The sequence below is a fragment of the Vigna radiata genome, unplaced genomic scaffold (genome assembly GCF_000741045.1).
Source record: "Vigna radiata var. radiata cultivar VC1973A unplaced genomic scaffold, Vradiata_ver6 scaffold_86, whole genome shotgun sequence".
Classification (NCBI taxonomy): domain Eukaryota; kingdom Viridiplantae; phylum Streptophyta; class Magnoliopsida; order Fabales; family Fabaceae; genus Vigna; species Vigna radiata.
The window spans coordinates 265813-281562 of NW_014543269.1; the positions used below are offsets into that span (position 1 = coordinate 265813).

At 32.3% G+C, this 15750-nt stretch overlaps 2 protein-coding genes across 2 annotated transcripts; both read left to right on the forward strand.

The window, feature by feature from the left end:
- The first annotated feature begins 1780 nt into the window (after positions 1–1780).
- Positions 1781–7964, forward strand: LOC106754265 (lipoyl synthase 1, mitochondrial). The gene is made up of 4 exons (XM_014636278.2): positions 1781–2346; positions 3208–3419; positions 5375–5754; positions 7524–7964. The coding sequence occupies exons 1-4, from the start codon at positions 1916–1918 to the stop codon at positions 7644–7646; spliced, it is 1146 nt and encodes a 381-aa protein (XP_014491764.1). The 5' UTR covers positions 1781–1915; the 3' UTR covers positions 7647–7964.
- Positions 7965–11503: 3539 nt separating this feature from the next.
- Positions 11504–13010, forward strand: LOC106754249 (translation initiation factor IF-2). Its single transcript, XM_014636251.2, has one exon. It carries the CDS (start codon positions 11724–11726, stop codon positions 12405–12407), a length of 684 nt encoding a protein of 227 aa, XP_014491737.1. The 5' UTR covers positions 11504–11723; the 3' UTR covers positions 12408–13010.
- The last annotated feature ends 2740 nt before the right edge of the window (positions 13011–15750 follow it).

Here is a 15750-nt window from a genome sequence, read left to right on the forward strand (position 1 = left end):
ACTCTTGTTGAAGCATTCGTAACTCAACTCCTTAGTGATGAATGCAAATTGTTTGCTTGTTTCTTTATTTTTTAGACTCAAGAAATTCTACCTTTTTGAGTAAGGCTTCATTGTCTGGTTGGAGGGTGTTGCAGTTAAGTTTGAAGGAACCCTAAAACTTAAAATTTCCCCAATTTAATTTGCAGATTGTAGAAAGAACCAAGCTTTCACCAGAAAGTATAATACAAATTTCCCACTTTACCCTTTCAATAATTGAATTTCCATTCTTTTAACTTAATTTTTAATTCAAAATTTAAAATAATAGAATTTACCCACATTTGTAATGACACATGTGTTAAATTAGCACCGTCAGCATGCCAGGTGTCATAACACTTAACTCCATCTTATCAATTTGACGGAAAGGTTCTATTTGATTCAATTTTACAAAAGTAAGAACCTAATTGAGACGTCAAAAAAATAAGAGTTCTATTTGAAATTCTGAACAAAAATAGAGACCTATTGAGACGTTAAACCAAAAAGAAAAAATAGAAAACTTGGAAAAAATTATCCACCTCAACCCAGCTGTCACTCAACATACCAAATTTGTGCGAATCACGTGAATTTTACAACATCAATGGGAAAACCATTTAAACAAATAATTCTACTTTATTTATTTAGTGCAATTCATCTAAATTGATAGGTAGTTATTTAGAAATAAAAACTATTAGTTTGTTTAAACATTTTCATCAACATCTTATATATTTTAACATAACTTTTTATTAACACAAAATTTATTTATGTAATAAAACATGAATAACTATATCTTCTCATAATATTTCATATTTAATAAATTTAAAAGTTTGTTTTGTACTTTAGTTTATTAAATACTTTTAATTCAATAAGTTAGTTATTAATTTATAAGTTACAAACTAACCATTTAACTAAAATTAGTTTATCAACTCGAAATAAAAGTGTTAAAATAGATTTTAACATGTGAGTTGAGGTTAATTTTTTTGTTTTAAATTATAAGTTACAAAAAGTGACTTGAATTCAATTGATTCTTTTTAACTTAATATCTGTCAGTCAAACCATCTTTAACATTTCAAATATTAGAAAATGAATTAAGTTTTTCATGATTTAAATGATTCAAATTAAATATTTATTTAATCACTAATTACTTTTTAATTTTAATAATCTATATAATTTTATTAAACGTATTTATAATTGTCATTTTAATAGGAATAATAAAATAATGTAAATATTAGTAGAAGAGTAACCATGTCCATTGGCATGATGAAGAGGGATTAAAGGAACAAAAAAAGCCAACATTTTGGTTCCGAATTCCAATGAATGGATAAAAAGGGTCAAAACAGAAGGAAACCAATGGGCATCTTTGACAACCGAGGCCATCGTGTTGGCTGTGACGCATATTTGTCTCCACCTCATAACAAGACAAATTGCCCACTGCATCAAATCGAAACCTGTGCCTATGCTTCACTCAAGCTAATTATAAAAAAAATTAAGCTTAATTTTATTTAAGAAATTATTTTTTCCCCTTAATTCTCATCATAAAGTATTTTTTAAATAAATTATCATACCCGATTAAACTTAAAAAGAATATTTGTATCGTACGAGTAATTTAGATTTGTTTTTTTATTAATCTTAACATATTCACTCCCTTCGTACCCCTTTTATGTTTATTAATGCTTTTCATCTCCTTTATCGACTGTGAACTTAGAAGTTCAGAGCCCATAGAGTTTGGAGAAAATGGATCGTTATTGTAATGTAGGTCCATAGAATTAAAAAGTTGGGCCAGCATGACTCAAAGCAACGTTGAGGCCCATACAGAAGGTGGTTGGTGTGAGTTTGCGTGAATCTTCGTCCTCATGTTCGCTCTATCTGCGTGACGCGATCTGTGATTGTCCCGACGGAGAAGATGATGATGCATTCACGGATTAGAAGTGTTGCCGGAAACATCAAATGCGCCGCGAGACTCTTCAGTTCATCATCTGCAGCCTCTCCGGCGGCGCCGTCGCAATTCTCGAATACTCTGGCAGGGCTCCGGGATCGGCTGGCGGAGGAGTCGCCGTCTCTGTCGGACTTCATTGCGCTGAAATCGGAGAGCGCGTACTCGGTAGAGGTTGGGACGAAGAAGAAGCCGCTTCCGAAGCCGAAGTGGATGAAGGAGGCCGTTCCTGGCGGCGAGAAGTACGTGCAAATTAAGAAGAAGCTCCGCGAATTGAAGCTTCACACTGTTTGCGAGGAGGCTCGCTGCCCTAATTTGGGCGAGTGCTGGTCCGGCGGCGAGACCGGCACTGCTACCGCGACTATCATGATTCTCGGTGACACTTGTACTCGAGGTTGCAGGTTGTAATCCAATCATTTGGCTTTCTTTTTATGTGTTTAACTATTTATTTATTTTTGTAATTGGTGCATTTATTTGTTTTCTGAAACTGGATTTGAGGAAACGTGGATAAGTAGGTAGAACAAATAATCCTTGATGTGTTTCAGTTTGATTAATAAGTCGAGGAGATAGGACTCGTCACTGGGGTAAAAAATGACATGGAATAGTTCTGTGCTCATGTTATGAATTCTAGGGATGCTGCACTTGCTTGAAGCAATGCATGTTGAGTTGTTTACTTGCTTAGTACGAATAGTTGACTGAGATTGTAATAAATTACATGTACAATCTTGGTTACTCAACTCCAAAAACTAGCTCATGAAGTTAGAGCTGTCCCAAACTTGTATATATTTTTTTGGTCATATCATTAGTGAGCGTGAGATCTCGAATATATTCCTTCAAATTCATGACTTGACAAGTTTACAGGATTCCATGTAATCCTATAATGGCTTGATAACAGTGACTCAATATGTCAATTAGTAATCACTAAAACAGGCTCTGATATCATGTTTAAATTTGAGTTTGTATAACAAACTTTGATGTTAAAATTTTTAGTTATTCATTCGATAGCTATAACTGTACTTTGGGGTGATACACTGACTTCTCTTATGGATAGTGCTTTTTACACATTACATCCTTTTGTTTGGGAAACTACAGACACGATCATTGCTAGGCAAGGAAGGTAGGTGTAATTTCCCAAAAAAGTATTGAATGTAATAAGAACTGACTTCAGGTAAGGTTTGAATGATTACCCACGACTCATTCTAGTTCTATGGGTTGGGTTTTTCACAAACACTTCCATTTAATTATTTGTTTTTAATTTTCAGATTTTGCAATGTTAAGACATCGAGGACTCCTCCACCACCTGACCCTGATGAGCCCACCAATGTGGCTGAAGCAATTGCATCATGGGGTCTGGATTATGTGGTTATAACTAGTGTTGACCGTGATGATTTACCTGATCAAGGGAGTGGCCATTTTACTGAAACAGTGCAGAAGCTGAAGGTACTGAAGCCTAATATCCTGATAGAAGCCCTAGGTATGCATTTGAATGTTTATAGTTTCTGAAAATAGTATAGCATCTGGTTCTATCAAATAACAAACAAACCAAGCCAAGCCTAATTCTGATAGGTGGGCACCTAGTTCTATTTAAAAGATTAAGCATCCATGTGGTTTGCTATTGTAGTTAGTTGACAATGGGTATGAAAGGAAGGTTTCATCATTTTTTGAAGTGCAGGATATTAGGTTGCAAGGTGAATCAGGTGGTACCTATAGTGCTAATTTCCCATGCAGTGTCTATTGCTGAATTTCATAGACGTAGTATTTTTATTACTGAAATGTGATATGCTAACGCTATGGCTTTTAATAGAATTAAAAAGATATCTTGTTTACAGGCCAATGATAATAAATTTGTTTTGATTTTGTATTTTCATGTTTTTATATCAGGTATCAATCTTAGTATATATTTGTTGATGATAGATATATTGTGTTTTATGTTAGAATTATTGGTTAGTGTGTGAGTTGTGTGTGAGCTGTGTGAATGAGCTTAATGGTAAAATAATTACTAAGTCTACCTATGTTAGTGTAGTCGGTAGGACTAAAGTAGGGAGTAGCGTGTTGGGTTATCTCTAATGATTGTACCTAGCAGTCTAGGACAGTTCCTTGACCTTCCATCTTCCTATTGTATCAACTCTTTATCTATATAAATAATAAAGCATGAGGAGGGTCTATTAAGCCCTTTAGAAATATATTTTCTCTATTTTAATCTCAACAGTGTTTTATGTTAATTAGTGAAACATGTCCCTATTTTAATTATGATATTTTTACATATCCATTTGTATTTGGACTTAGTCCACATTCTTTTTATTATACATACATTACCCTTTGTGTATTTTCTATACAAGGAAGATTAATCCCATATATAGTTTTTTACTATATTCAGTATGGTATCAAAATCATGGTTTAGAACCTATCTTGTTGGACATATTATTCCACTCGCTATCTGGCTGCCATCGGATCACCTATTAATGTTTAGTCCCACACACAAGATGTATATACCTCGGCGTGAGAGAGTGTGTTGGAAAATCCCACATCAACTAGTGAAAAGACCGATTTAGAGTATATAAGTGGGTGCAAACCTCACCTTACAAGCCTTGTGGGGTTGAGTTGGACTCAAAGTCCACTTCTTAACATAGTATTAAAACCTAAGGTTTTTTTGAAAAAAATTTTCGTTGCTCCTGTTCATTGCAACTGTCGTCGCCATTGTTGCTGTTGTCCGCCGCTAGAGCTTCAATTTTGACCTGTGACCATGCCTCAATCGAAGTTTGCAGATGCTGTCTTTTCCAGCCACTTGTGGCGGGGCTTGTGTCGTCTTTGGCACCGATCATTGTTGCTGGATTCGTTGCGTCCTTCTCTCTCTGGCTCTGGCCTTACTAAGTATGTCAATGTGAACTTGATAGAGTATGGAGAGTTTATGTAAGAAAGAGAAAAGGGAATAAAGAGGGGGAGAGGAATTAGGCAGTTATAATTGTTTTGTTAGTGCCTACCCGTAACTCGACTCAAAAAGAAAAAATCCACCCACTACCCAACTCGACCCGTTGCCATCTCTAGTTCTCACTAAGTCTTTAGAGGTATCAAGAATTGATTACATTTATAACAAGCTTATTACATACAACTTATATGCATAAGTTTGAGGGAAAGTGTTAGGTATATTGCATTTTATGTTAATTAAGGAAACATGTCCCTATGTTAATTATGTTTTTTTTTTTTTTTATATATTCATTTGTATTTGGGCCTAGTCCACATTTTCTTTATTATAAATATATTACTTTGTGTATTTTCTACACAAAGGAGATTAATTTCATTATAGTTTTTGACTATATTCAATAGTTGAGATGGAGAATTATTTAGGATACTATGCTTGGTTAAAAACCTTTCTAAATACTAATCAAAATTTCTTCCTTTGATGACTTTTGCACTATTTTTGTTGTAAAGTTCCGGACTTCCGAGGAGATGATGACTGTGTAGAGAAGGTTGCCAAATCAGGATTGGATGTCTTTGCACATAACATCGAGACAGTTGAAGAGCTACAAAATGTTGTACGGGATCATCGTGCTAATTTTAAGCAGTCGTTAAAAGTTCTAATGATGGCCAAGGAATATGCTCCTGCTGGAACACTCACTAAGACTTCAATAATGTTAGGTTGTGGGGAAACACCTGACCAGGTCGTGAAGACCATGGAAAAGGTTCGAGCTGCTGGTGTTGACGTGATGACATTTGGGCAGTACATGAGACCTTCAAAGCGCCACATGCCAGTATCTGAATATGTTACACCGGAGGCCTTTGATAAGTATCAGACTCTTGGCATGGAAATGGTGAGTCTTTTTGTTCATGTCTTTGTATTTAACTTATTTTTGTTTGGAGAAACACTCATTTTTTTGGGAATTCATAGGAGTTGTTGAAGAAGATAGCAATTATATTCCATAATTAATTGTTTTCTGTATCGTTAGTCAGCCCAACCGCTTATTATAAGGGAATACTACTGATTTAAGACTCTATGCCACTAGGCTCGACAGTGGGGGATATTTGGCCCGACCCTTATCATAAGGAAATACTACCTCTTTAAGTCTCTACGCCAATAGGCTCGACACTGGGGGGCTAGTGTTGGTCATTAGCCTGATGACCCTCTTAGCATGAGGGAATACAACCTATTTAACAGGTTGGTTATGATGCTAGGAAACTGCTGTAGAGGGATTCAATGACACTACTCGGAATGTTAGGTGAAAATCTTGGGGATATCCAATCATGGTACTTGAAGTTGGTTGAGAAATATGAACTATATAAGGAATAAATGATATCGGTTAACATATGGGATAATAGAACCACTAACAGAACAACTAACTAGGCTTATAAAAAGCACTTATCACTGTGAACAAACTAATGGCTTGATGTTCGGGAGATCGGTAATTAGCATAACCCCCTTAGCATGAGGGAATACAACTGATTTAACAGGCTGGTTATGACGTCTGTAAACAGCTGATAGAAGGGATTCAATGAGACTACCCGGAATTTTTGGTGAAAATCTTGGATATATCCAATCATGGTACTTGAAGTTGGTTGAGAAAATACAAACTATAGGGATAAATGATATTAGTTGACATCTGGGACAATAGAACCACTAACGGAGCAACTAACTAGGACTTATAAAAAGAACCTCTCACTACGAGCAAACTGACTAAATTCTAAATGCTTTAGCTGGAAGCCCTAGGAATGATACGGAGGTACTTTTGGCCAGAGCAGTTTTCAAAAGTAATTGATAGAATATATGATGAATATCTTGTAACACCAAGATTGTAATATTTAGAGTACCTTAGAGACTTTATCTTTAGATTAGTTTTTCTTTTTCTTTTGATAAGTGTAATATGTGGCTTTGCTAATTCTTTAATTTCCAGATTTCCTTATATTTCATGACTTGATTTCTTATTTAGCTAGGATTATGTTATAGTGTTGTCATAAAAAAGAATCAGAATTTTATGATCCTAGTATAACTCCTTATTCAGATTGTTTCATTTTCGTCCCTCTGTACCATGAGTCAAATAATTTCAACAGTAATTAGTGATAATATATTTTCTCATAAATTTTTCTGGCCTTCATGAAATCTTAAGTATTAGTTCTGTACGATACTATTTTATTTATTTTGTTGTTTCCTGTGTTATCTCGGTGTAGATGATATTTGAGTGGCATTAAAGCTTATCTCACACTTGAGCTTTTTGCCTGTATTTATTATTGTCTCAAAATTTGGGGCATATGAAAAACATCTCCTGCATCATTTTTGCTTATTCAGTTCTTGTAAAATAATCGCATCTTGGTAATCCGTGGTAAATTCAGGCTTGTCATTACCTATTTATTCTTAGGAGTTAGCACACCCGGACCCAGGGGACCTGCCAATATCAATCTTTACCTGACATTCTATTTTTATTCATCACCAAGCGAGTGCAATCATGGAACATTTCTCTCCTTTTAATTGTTGCCTCCAGCATCATGATGATTTGTGGAAAAACTGTAATACTATAAAAGTTGCATATATTATTTAATTCTAGCTATCATGTGGTATGAATGACGAACTGATTCTACTTTGCATTAGGGCTTTCGATATGTGGCATCAGGGCCCATGGTGAGGTCTTCATACAAAGCAGGTGAATTCTATATTAAATCCATGATTGAATCGGATCGAGCTGCATCTCCCTCAAAGCTGACATCCTCTTGATCCATTATCTTTTTTTTCTTTTATTTACTCACTCCAATGTGCATTATATGTAAGAAGGAGCGCAGGCTCACTACATGCTGTCGATGCTCATGCCACGTGTAATATGAGTGAAAATCTATAAACTCATATTATACGTGGCATGTGCTGTATGCCATTTTTTTTTCAGCCTCTTATTCAACCCCAACACCTATTATTTGGAAAGTGCAGACTTGATAGTTGATTGTATATGTTCTCATTTACGTGTACTCATTTTCTCTATTTAACTGGTACTCATACCAGTTTCTGTAGTTATTAAAAGCAATAAATGTTTTCCTCTTATTTGAGAAATTGTCTAAAGCTGCTGATTTTATTGCTGTTGAAGTGTTGATTTTATCTCAATTTGCGTTTATTTGGTAGTTAACATTCAAACTTATCTGACTGAACTTTATAGCAGCGTACTACCGCGAGCCTATATAATTGTGCTGGCAAATTGTCCTGAAGCCATGTTTAGTGTTACCGTTACATTCATCAGAAGGATAGCTCAGCACAGCAATGACTAGTGAGGTATTCTTTTTTTGGGTTGGGGCTTATGACAGGCTGGCTAGTACCTGTCTCTCAACATCTTGTGGGGACTGAAGGTAAAACAATTGAAAGATGGAATACTTTGAGTAATCAGTTTTGGTTACAATACATTCCTGGAGCATATAAAATCTGTCGAAATATGGAAAGTTTTGAGGGGTACCCTTGTACTTAGGGATTGTGTGAATATCGTCGTAAAATGCTTACTGGGGTAAATCTTGGTGAGGTTTTTGTTTTCATTGTATATCACAATTTAACAAACTGATGCTGATCAGAAGAGAAGGTGTGGAGTGGAGAGGAGGTGCAACCTTTGTTTTAATATGGAATCGAAGGTATCCATTTAAGTTTGTTCAGTTTTTGGTGATGGTAAGCTTCATAAGATAATAACTTTAGCTATCAATAGACGGTGCCAAAAATGGCAGCTCGACTAAACCACATTAATAAAATTCTAGTGCCAATAGGCTATTTTCGTAATTTTTCTAAAGAAAATATTTTAAATATAAAAAATAAAAAACTATGCATTTTTTAAATTTAAATTATATTAATGAAAATACATTTTTATTTTATATATAATAAAATACTTTTATAAATTATTATTATTATTATTTTATATATCCAGTTAAACCAAAAAGTTAATGCATTGAATAAAAAAAATGTCTGATTTAATTTATGTCAAGATATTTATTTTATAGATTTTTCAGATTGACTTATATTTTACTGCTCCAATATCACTTCGTTTTAATTTATGTTCGCGTTTTGATTGGTGCATATTGGGACAGTTTTAGTAGTTATCATTATAGATATTATTAAAAGTTTAAGTATTCCGTAAGACCAAAATGATTATAAAGTTAAGAAGTTTCTATGAAAGTTTAAAATTGGTTTGAGAAGTAACCCTTGTTGACAATGGTCTTCTTAGGGGTTGCACCTTTAGGCCTTAAGACATGTAATTATACAATTTTGTTTAAAAAAAAATATGGTAATTGTGATATCTTATTATTATTTTCACCAGTGGGTATTGCAAAAGTAAATAATAGAAAATATAATTAAATTATTTTGATAAAATAACGACGGGGAAACAAAAAATTTACAGTCGTTATACCTGCAATGAACCAATACATGTAATTAGTATCTTTCTTAAGTGAGAATTCAAAAGGCTTGGATCTTTATTTTGCTTACGTTCTTTAGCATGATATTGACAGGCTTGGCCACCATGTTTAGCTTTTGAATAATCTTTTCCCATTGCATTAACTTTTAGAATTGCCTTTTGAGCTCGTCCTTCTCAATTTCTTTCATCAAATTTCAGAATTCACTTTTGAATTCAACTTTTCCATTTTCTGAAAGGGAAAATATTATGACATTTTCAAAGAGAATCTTATTTTCATCGACTGTCCTAATATGCAGGAAATAAGTGTTACCATTTCAGAAAACGTGCTAAATTTAGACTATTTAAAACTATATTAAATACCGTAAAAAATCACTTGCGTAGTTTTCGAAGATTTGGAATTTGAATTTTTTCAATTTAAAGGGTTGCCAAAAGCAGTTTCAAACTGCAATTTCCTTCTTTTAATAAACCCTACATTCCAATGGAGTTTTATAACCACGCTTCTATCATAAACTAACTATAATTGCAAACCGTGGTCCATAAAATAACGTTCCTCAAGGCAACACAAAATCTATTTTCAATATTTTTTAATCAAATATCTTGCAAGAAAATAATAATTAAAGAAATATTGCATAGCTTTTATTTAAATAGATAATTTATATATTTATTTTGCTTTGTCAAATACTTTTACTTAATACTAATATTTTAACTATTGATTTCTGTTTTAGTTTTTTAAAAATAAATCACACATGGAAATTTTGGTTTAATTTATACAATTCAATCCAACCTTTGAAGAATAAAACCAAATAACTTAGCAAGAAGAAAGCGAGACAAGCATTTTGCGTAGGAGTGTTCTTCTTTTATGTGAGATATAAACAGATACTACTACTACTACTCATATATCTATGTTAACTTTATATACCAATACGTTGACTTAAGTAAAATTAAATTTGAATTACTTAAAGAAAATCTCATAGAGAAAAAATTATTGGAAAAAACACAATAATAAATGAAATTTTTAAAATTAGTCATCATTCAAATCAAACAAAAGTCTTATCTGTTCAAACACTATTAATTATTAATAAAGTAAAACAAAACTTTCAAGTAAAAGAACTAAAATTCAAAACGTAGCCATAACTTAAATATATCTTATTCAAAAGAATCCAAGGAGATACTTTAATTAAAATTACTATATTTTTTTTTTTATTTATCTTTTTTCTGAAGTTCTTTTATACGGACAAATCAGTAAAAGAAAGGCAAACCTTTATGAATGTCATGGAACATCCATGCTTTCTAACACCCAACTAAGCTTGAACATTTACAAGAGTATTAAATTCAAAATATTTATTTAGTTAAAAGGAAAATATATTACATCTTTAGATTAGATTTTATCCTGCTAAGGTTGTGAGCATATAAATATAATACGTGTCCAAAAAAAATCTATTTATTTTTAATAAAAAATAAATACAAAAGTAACATACTCTTCTTTATTTACATTATTATTATTTAAAAGCCTCAATTATTAACTAATTAATTATGTTGAAATTTGTTAATAAAATTAAATATGTTTTTATTTTTTTTAAATTGTAACTAATTACTTTTTTAAACTTTGAATTAATTTAATTTCTTATATTTAAAACTATTTTGTTAAATAATTAATTATGTTGAAATTTGTTAATAAAATTAAATATGTTTTTATATTTTTTAAAATTGAAATTAATTTTTCTTCTAATTTGAATTAATTTAATTTCTTATATTTGAAACTACGTGAATTTAATTTTTTAATCAAATTTTATTAAATTTATTTAATATTTTAAATATATATTTTAATTAATATCAAAGAAAAATGTGTTAAATAAGGTATTCGATACTATGAAATACATTTAAAATAATAAATAATTTAACAAAATTTAGTTAAAATAATTAAATTTATATTTTTTTTAAATAAAATTTTTGAAAAGAAATTAATTTTAATTTTTATTAAAAATATAATAATATATTTAATCCTTTTTAATATTATGAATTTTCCCATTGTTTGGCACATTGTATATTTTTTTTTGAAGTATGAAACAAAATGTAATTTCTTTCTAATAACATAGACGGAATTTAAGATTGTTGGATGCAAGTGTGGCATTAATCCAGAGCAAGATCAAAGCTATTTAAGCAGCTTCAAGCATGTTCTTGCTTCACTAGTTACACCTTTTTTCTGTGTTCCACTTTTTCTCTTCCAATGTCTGTTATCCTCTCAGAACCTTTTTCCCATTTCAATAGCCGTTAATCACTTTTCATTTCCTTACCCATCAAAATTTTCAAAACCAAATAACCAAAGCCATGCAACAACATTCTACACTGCTACTATAACATTGTTGCAACTTGAAACTCAAAACTCTTGCCAATTTCTTCTGAAAAAAATTCAAATGGGTTGCTGCTTCAGCACTCCTAACTCCAACCAACCCCAAAATGAACTCCTTCAACAAAACTGCAAAATCAGAATCCCACAACCCCTTGAAGAGGAGTATGTCAAAGAGGTTCTTTCTGAAACACCCATCTCAAAACTACAACAAATTCCAACTTTTAAGCCACAGATCAAGACCCAATTGCCCGTTATTCAGCCCCCAGAGGTGCCCGTAAAAAAAGCGTTGGAACCTGAGGAAGTGTCTCTTGTGTCGGAAACATGCAGCAACGGTGAGAGTTTCTCCACCACCACCACCACCGCCACCACCACGGTCACGGAAAACCGAGAAGATGAAGCCACGAGCAAGAGAAGCAACGCAACTCGGAACCGGAAGCGTTCCTACGCCGTGGACGGCAATAGAATCAGCTCCAGGGAGCGGAGGCAGAAATCTCCGGCGAGAAAGCCAGAAATTCCGGTGAGGTCACGGCCGGTTCCCCGGAGAGATTCTGATCAGGTACGCCGTCTTTCCGGCGGGGGGTCCATCCGGCGGTCGAGGTCACCATCGCGTGGAGGCCGGAGTAATATCCGACCGCCGACGCGGCAGGTTCCGGTGACTAAAGATGGCGTGCAGAGAAACGACGGCGTTTCGGTGAAGGAGTCATTAGAGAACCCACACGTGTCATTGGAGTGCTTTATTTTTCTGTAGGTTGAGCAAGCAAGTTTCTCTGTTAGTTGTTTGAAGGGTTTTTGGTTTGATAGAAGCAATTTTGAGTGACATCACATGACATGTTTGCATTTTAGTAGCAGTTTCAAGTTCATTCCTTTCCTTGTTTATCGGACATGTTACTCACAAAATTGCTTCTGTAAATACCTGCAACTCCATAGATGTTTTCCTTTTTCGTGTTCTAGCCTTATATTTCTGGTTAATTTGTATGGAATCTGCAGCAATAATATGTAATGTTTTGCTCCAATTCTATACACTCTTGAAATTGTGTGATAGTAATGCAGTGAAGCAAGAATGGTCATCGAAATTGAAGATCCTCTTTTATTACTTTATGGGGGAGGGAGAAGTAGAAGACAGAGACAGACACAGAGGCTTCTTTTGTTTATGTGGTTTGTCTTCTTTTGTTTTCTTTTTTCTATTGTGTTCAAGCAAGCGTGTACTCTCATTTCAAGCGTGCGAAAAAGTGCAGATACCCAGCAAACTGACAAATCATGAGACAGTTTTCTGTGAAATGTTTTACACTTTACTGATTTGATTGTTAATAGTTTGTTTTTTATTCTATTTACACCATAATTTTCATTTCTCCCTTCACCTTCACCTTACTGTAAAAAATTGGCTTCACGAGAGTGATCAGTGTTGGTTTTTGGTTCCTTTCTACACACAATAAGTTTAAATGTATAAAGTTTCTTTCATGGTTAAAACTATAACATCAAACAGAGATTTTTGAAAAATTATTTTCTAATGTAGATTTTTGAAGTTTGATTAGAAATTAAAAAAAGAAATACTCTTAACCTTTTCTACTGGTTAAGAGTATTAATAGGTGATAAGAACTCTAAAAATGTATATTGATATAGATAAATGTTGTGACAAATAAAATGTCATACCCCAACAACACCACCAATGTCACAATCAAGTATTCTTAGATAGTAAGTGTGTCAACATATTAACCAAATCCAATATGATAGAGGCTAAGTCCATCTCATCATATTTAAAAATACTTGAAAGCAATTTAGTCATTTCACATTTAGGGGGTGTGTATGAATGAGAATTGCATGCTGCAGAAAGAATAAATCCCTTAATCTTTCAGGAGATCATTCACACGCATCCCACCATCTACCGAAAATCTCTGAGCTTCAATGAGTTTCAATACTAATATTATGAATTGACGAGAAACTAGTTGATGAGTTATTAAGGCAAAACAACTATTGATAGTTAATTACAATTTGTATAAAATATCACCCTTTAAGTAATGTAGTGGCTTGAAAGAGTTCTTTATTATATTAAACTTCTAATTCAATATAGATTCGTCCGGTAGAAAAAAAATATTTCATAAGAAAATAAAAATTAGAGCGTTACTCCTTGCACCTCTCCACTTGTTCCCTACATCTCCTCATTCCATTTTTATCCTTTGCTCCATTTTTTCTATTCCTATTTTATTCTTTAGTAAAAATTTATATTTAGGAATAGAATTTTATGATTTTATTCCTCCATCCCCACATAACCTTTTTATTCTCTTTTTATCTTCATACTTTCATTTTTACTCTTTCTTCCTAGAAATTCTTTCTCCTATTTTTCTAAAAATTCTTTCTTCCATTTTTCTTGTGGTGTCAAGTGGTGATTGACATATCAAGATTCCTGAAAGAATTTGTAGTTCAATTATTATATCTTTGCATTGATGTAGTGGTGGTTTATAAGACCTTTAACCAGCGGAGCTGTTAAAAAGCGGTGAGGTGAGGTACGTAACTCTTTCGTGAAACCGTTTAAACGGATACCAATATCCGTTTAAGCGGTTTCACGATTATTTGAAATTATGTTTTATTAGTTTTATTTTTTAAGATTTGTTTTTATTAGTTTTATTTTTTAAGATTTGTTTTTATTAGATTTATTTTTTTAGGATTTGTTTTTATTAGATTTTGTTTTTATTAGTTTTATTTTTTAAGATTTGTTTTTATTAGTTTACTTTTTATATTAATTTTTAGATATTTTAATAAAGGAATTTATATGTTTTGATATATTATTTTTAAATATATTTTTAATGTATTTTAATAATGTATATTTGAAAATCTATATATATATATATATATGTTTATTTATTTTTCATGATATTTAATTAGTTTTTAAATTTAATATTTTTATAATATATATATATATATTATTTTTATCTTTAATTGTTTAACAATTTTATAATTATATAAAAATTACTTATTAATATATAAAACTTTAATAATGCACACGTAAAGTTATAAATGATATAATATATATGTATTACGTAAGTTTCGTATTATATTATTATAATAAAGATTTATATGTATATGTATATACGTAAGTTACATATAAATTATATTAACACTATATAGTTTTATATATAATTATTAGGTTCGTATAATATAATAGTATAATATTATAATATTATAATATTATAATCTGAATATTAGTTTAATATAAATTAAAAATGTTTGTACAAATGGTTTAATAGAAAATTTATAATAGAAGTATGGTTTAATATAACTATTATAATATAGTTGAAGGAAACAGGGTTTTATATCTGTACAGAGTTTAGACATTGAAAATAAATTATAAAAGATTATGGTATTGATTAACTTAGATTAAATTAGAGAGTAGTTATTTTTATAAATTGTGAGTGGTAAGTAATGTATATTGTTGAGATTGTGTATATGTTGATTGTGGCAAAAAGTATATGATTATCAAGTGATGAAAGTACGATCCAAGTGGTAAACTAAGTTTCATCTGTGTAGAATCTCTCGGTCAGATTCTTAGTGTTTTAGAATGAAAGTAGGAGCTTAGTCTTGGGGGTTTTCGTGACGCTCCAATGGCCTTTCTTCTCACGTAGAGAGGATTGGACCATGTGGTGAGGAGTAGCGGGAGGTCTTAGTCTCGGAGGCTTCCAGTATGCTCCAAGGCGCGGAACAGACTAACCTCGTGAGTGTGGCAAGGTGGGGAACCTAAGTTTCATAAGCCACCACGGGTGCTTGACCCGCCATAGCTCGACTCTCATTCTAAAGTCTGGACGAGTCAAGTCTAGAAAATAACATGCTAGGGTTTGTGTTATAAATTGTCTTACTTGTATGTATTTTACTTGAGTTAAATCTGATATGTATATGTTGCTATAATTGTATGCTTTTTATATAATTAGCTCACCCTTGCATTTGCTTGTTTGTGCCATGTTGTATGTTTTTTCTTTTGCAATGTTCATCCACTTGGATGTGAGCAGAGGAGAATGAGGTCTCCTTGGAGAACGTCTTGGAAGGAAATGAAGATATTGCTGCTTAGACACTCTAGGATTCCATAACACTTTCATGTTCTT